The following is a 5108-nucleotide window of genomic DNA, read 5'->3' as shown; positions in this document are numbered from 1 at the left end:
TGTGGTGTGCTCCTCCTAGTTGAATTTATTATCAAGCTGTAACCCCAAGCAATTAACACTGTCCACTTCTTTTATCAGCATGTCATCATATGTTAGGCATGTACTCGTGGGACACCCCTTACAAGTTCTGAATTGCATGTAATGTGTTTTTTCAAGGGTTAGTGAGAATGAATTGGCTAGAAACCATTGATGAATGTCCACAAATATTTTATTAGTCGATCTTTCTAAGACTACACTTCATTTACTGTTTATTGCAGTGTTTGTATTATTGGCAAGCAAAGCAAACTTGTCATCTGGTAATGTTACTGATTAAAGGTCATTGATGTACGCAAGAAAAAGTAAGGACACTAAGATGGAACCCTGGGGGACCCCCACATGCAATTAGTTTCCAGTTGGATGATACTTCATAATTTAATACATGTTTCTTTCCTAATAACACCCTCTGTTTCCTGCCAGATGTATAAGATTTGAACCAGTTTGCAGCATTTCCTGTAACACCATAATATTCTAATTTACTTAAAAGATATTGTTATTTACACAGTCAAATGCCTTTGACAGGTCACAAAATAATGACACTGATGCTTCACTTGATGACTTCAGCGTGGATCAACTTAGTACATAGTAAACAACTATATCCCACGTCAAGTAGAATGTCGCTTCTGCCCATAGTGGCAGGGCGATAGGGGAGTGTGGAGGAGATGAGGTCTGCTCATGTGTGGCGGCAGAGAGCGGGCAAACAAGGTCCATGTTGCCAAAGCGTGTTGCTGTGGACAACAATCAGGCTCATTCGCCGCCGGTCTATCGTATTATACGTTCAAATCTATGAGGGAATAATATATTTTAAAATGGGTTTCAACCAGTCTCCTACATGAGAGAGGTCGTACATCACATCTTGGGATTGTGTACACCACTCCAAAGCAGTTGTCTGTGTGACATCGGTATGACAGAACAGCTGATGCAGCTTTGTGAAATTGACAAGTCTTTTTTTTTCCAAAACGACAATTGTCTAACGACAAAGTCATAGATAATGGTTGCAGTAATTGCCATTTATTGCGATTTGGACTTTATTATAAGTAAAAATTTAATACACAACAAAATAAACTTCGAACTCAAACCGAAATCACTACATTTGTTTGACAGTTGCTTCTACTCCATGTAATTTTTTAAATGTATATAATGCGCATATGTGGATATGTTTCACTGCAATTCAATGTAAATCACTATGCATGAAGAACAATTACTGGTTGCAAAGATTAGTGCAAAAATCTATCGTAAAAATTGTCAGTGTGTTACATTTTTCGGTGACAGGCGGCATTGTGATTTTAAATTAATTCGTTCAACATTACAGTGGGAGAACGCATTTATGATCGATTTGAACAATTAACCATCTTCCAGGAATAACAAGACGGAATGCTCACGATAACATCGAGAACCACCGACATCTCGACAGGTAACTTTCCCTTTCATGTTAAGGTATTTTCCAATTCGTTCCTTGAAAATGACAGGGATTTACTTGAAATATTGCAGTTTTTGACGAATTTATCTGGCCACAGTCTCGTGAGTAATGAGAGCTACAACACGCTGTGAAAAACTTAACTTCTCCTTGGGCAATGTGCTGAGCATTATAGTGTGAATACTTCATAGGCTACATATCCCTGATCCATAAAGCCTTGGAAATTCCCATGTAGTATGCATGCAGTTGATATGTTGACAAAAACATTTTTAAACCATGAATACTTAGAACCAAGAAAGATTATTACTTTACTTTCTTTCAAAGTCTACCGTCTGCTATCCGAGACCACGTCCGAACCATTTGATTGCAAATTTAGGATGATAGGTTCAGCGCTTTTATCCATCTTCACCTCCCTGTGAGTCTTATTTATGACACTTTTCAGGATGCCGCACACAGTGTACATACGATGAAGGGTAATGCTGTCTATTGCCTCATGCACAAGCGTTTACAGTGTCTGTTATCTTGAATGTGTCATCGTTTCCACACATAGCTTGTAACTTGTGCGCAGATTAATTCTATCGGATCATACTGACAGTGGTATGTGAGTAGACGGAAAACTGTGTCACCACGTTCATATGCAAGAAAAAATTTGTGTAACGTGTCGCGTGACTTTTATAAAGTAACGAGTTGCAGGGGTTTAGCATGGGTCTGGCTTATATTGCCCGGGATATTTTTATTTTTCAGCCAGAGCACAATATCCCATTTCCTGGTGATAGTAATGAATGCAACTGAACGATAATAGCCATGGTAATTATAATGGTCGACTTCGAAGCGAGCAAGGCAAGAATTGTTGAGAGAACCGCTTGTTGAAACTGACAGCGTTCGTTTCCAAATGGTAGCCACTGCTGATTTTCTTACGCCTAAATACAAACTTACTCTCAGGAACCAAATCAGAAGAAGAGCCAACATGAAGAATAAGTATGAGAGAACCTTTTTTTATGGAATATTAAACCGCCAGTACCATCGCTCATATTCCAGCAGGTATTAATGGAATGATTCTGATTCATGCGTGTAAAACTACCTCCCCTTCGTGTATCGTGCATCTTTATAAGGGACGTGGTTCGTGCTGCTTCTATATATCGCTTCTTTCAGTCAAAAACTCTCTTCTTAACAGATTTGGAACCCATGTATTTTAAAATTCATTGCATTGACGAAGCGTTTGAGGCCAAGTTGTGAACCGCCATTCAAGATGGCGCCGAATGAAATTCGCGAGTGTGTTAGTTCCAGTAATAAATGTAAATTTAATGAAGAAAAGTGTGCATTTTGCAGAAATGTCGGTTGGTATTGTGACCAGTTATGTATTACGTGTTATATTGTGTTAAAAGTATCTGAAAAAAACTGTGATGCATCTATAAACTGTGAAAAAGAAACCATGTTGACGATCGGTAAACAGAACAGCATGAGTTCCGCAAATAAAAGCAAACAATCCGAAGTTTGTGTGAAGTGTAAGAAGTTCGACGTATTTAGTGATGGGAAGTGCATCTCTTGTTATTTAATTATGAAGGTGGTAGTAAAAAATGAGAAACTCAGTGTTTGCTTAGCATCAACTTCATCATACAGCCACGAAATTGCGCTTCAAGAAATAACAAACAGCAAACTATGCTCATGCAGAAAGAAAGTCGTTACAGGTATTATGTGCTTTAAGTGTAAAATTGTTTATCATTATAACTGTGCAAAGGTGGACTCAAAACAAGTGATATGGAAATGTGATAATTGCGTAAAAGTGGGCACTATAGACAGCAAGGAAGAAATAATTTCCGTGTTGTTAGAAGAACTGCAAAGACTGAACGCTGAAAATGTCACATTGTCTGCCAGAAGTCAACAGAACAAAAGTGAATCCCAAGACGAGAGCACAAATTGTCACCAGCCCAAGAAGATACCAAAACATCTTGTTTCTCAGCAGTTATATCATCTGAATACAAGCAACCGTTTTAGTGCCTTAAGTGATAAAATTGATGAAACAGAGAAATCTACTCAGGTGGTAGGACGAGACAATGTTCCTAAAAATTCGACAAAAAGACCAATTGAGAGTCAGCCAACGAATAAGATTTTATTACTATCGGACAGTCATGGGCGAAACTGTGCATCATTGCTAAATGAATTTTTGAAACCCAAGTACTACACATCATCTGTTGTTAAACCAAATGCATGCCTCAGTGGTGTAGTTGAAGGGGCATCAGATCTTACTAGTGATTTCAATTTGGACGATGCAGTTATTATCCTTGCAGGAATAAATGACATTCGTAAGAAAAACAACTTTATTCCAGACTTAGAAAAGTTGACTGCAGCACTTGATCATACAAAGCTATTGTTATGTACCGTTCCCTACTGTTATGACAAGCCAGAAGTCAACGAAACAGTGTACAGATTTAATGAATATATAATGAATTTGTCATCTAATTTTGTTAATGTGAAAGTAATTGATGTCAATTTATTCTTGCAAAGGCCTGATTACACTAATCATGGACTACACCTGAACAAAACAGGAAAGCTCAGACTGTGCAGGAACATTGCTTCATCAGTATCAAACCCATGGAAACGGTGTGATGTAGTAAAAACACTTACAACCAGCTCTGCAAGAAAGGTCAGATTTTGTACCGGTACTGTAGAAACCAATTCATGCCAAGATAGACAGGGAACCAATGTGAATACAAGAAACAGATGTATAGCTGTGTCTCACCCTGTCACTGCCAATGACATATTAATACCATATGATGAAGTTCCACCCAAAGAACCTCAAGGACTGGAAAATAATTCCGATGCAGTATCTCCAAGGATAAAAGGTAATCCCCGATTTTCTACGAGAGAAAGAAGAATTCCAAAAAGAAACAGTGATTTTTTATGGCCAGCACCCACCCGACCTCGCCAACGACATCTAGTGAACAAATCTCCAGCTGCGACATAGGTCTTAATGTATCCAACACAGTTTTGAGTGCAACGGGGACTAACGGTGTTAATGGACAAGCAGACCAGCAGAAGGACAGTAGAGGTAGCTATAAGAATCTTATTATTCTTCATCAAAATATCAGAAGTCTCAAAAGTAAATTAGAGTTTTTATCTGTAAATTTAGGGGACATGGACACTGTTGACCGTCCTCATGTTTTATGCCTTACTGAGCATCATGTAACAGTTGGAATCGATGGGCTGCAGCTTGATGGGTATGATCTAGCTACTCATTACTGCAGAACAAGTAAGGAGAAAGGTGGTGCTGTAATTTATATAGACAGTAAAATCATTTATAAATCTTTAGATCTAAGTAAGTATTGTGTAGATCAACATTTTGAAGTTTGCGGGACTGAAATTTCTGCAAAGGACATGTTACTTACTGTGCTTGCAATTTACAGAGCTCCAGCAGGGAAGTTTTGCATCTTTATGAATAAGTTAGAATCTCTTTTGACCAAATTGTTCTCTAAAACTAGAAATTTAATAATTGTAGGTGACTTTAATGTCAACTTCTTAACTGATAACAACCTCAAAACTGACCTGGACCACTTAATGAATTCTTACAACTTGGCTGCGATGGTTACCTGGCCCAGTAGAGTTACAGAAAATTGCAAGAGCCTTCTAGATAATATTTTCATTGACAAGAATAGAG

The 5108-nt window shown here is 38.1% G+C and overlaps 1 protein-coding gene across 1 annotated transcript; it reads left to right on the top strand.

The window, feature by feature from the left end:
- Positions 1-2702: 2702 nt before the first annotated feature.
- Positions 2703-4608, top strand: LOC126424625 (uncharacterized). Its single transcript, XM_050087362.1, has 2 exons — positions 2703-4502; positions 4584-4608. The coding sequence occupies exon 1, from the start codon at positions 2703-2705 to the stop codon at positions 4416-4418; it is 1716 nt and encodes a 571-aa protein (XP_049943319.1). The 3' UTR covers positions 4419-4502; positions 4584-4608.
- Positions 4609-5108: the final 500 nt, after the last annotated feature.

This window comes from Schistocerca serialis, chromosome 10 (assembly GCF_023864345.2).
Source record: "Schistocerca serialis cubense isolate TAMUIC-IGC-003099 chromosome 10, iqSchSeri2.2, whole genome shotgun sequence".
In the NCBI taxonomy this organism is placed as follows: domain Eukaryota; kingdom Metazoa; phylum Arthropoda; class Insecta; order Orthoptera; family Acrididae; genus Schistocerca; species Schistocerca serialis.
The sequence above is the reverse complement of the archived record's forward strand: the minus strand, read 5'-3'. Positions and strand labels throughout refer to the sequence as shown.

What these genes read in the sequence shown, in the direction of transcription:
- LOC126424625 (XM_050087362.1), top strand. Translation starts at nt 2,703, where the DNA reads ATGGCGCCGAATGAAATTCGCGAGTGTGTTAGTTCCAGTAATAAATGT.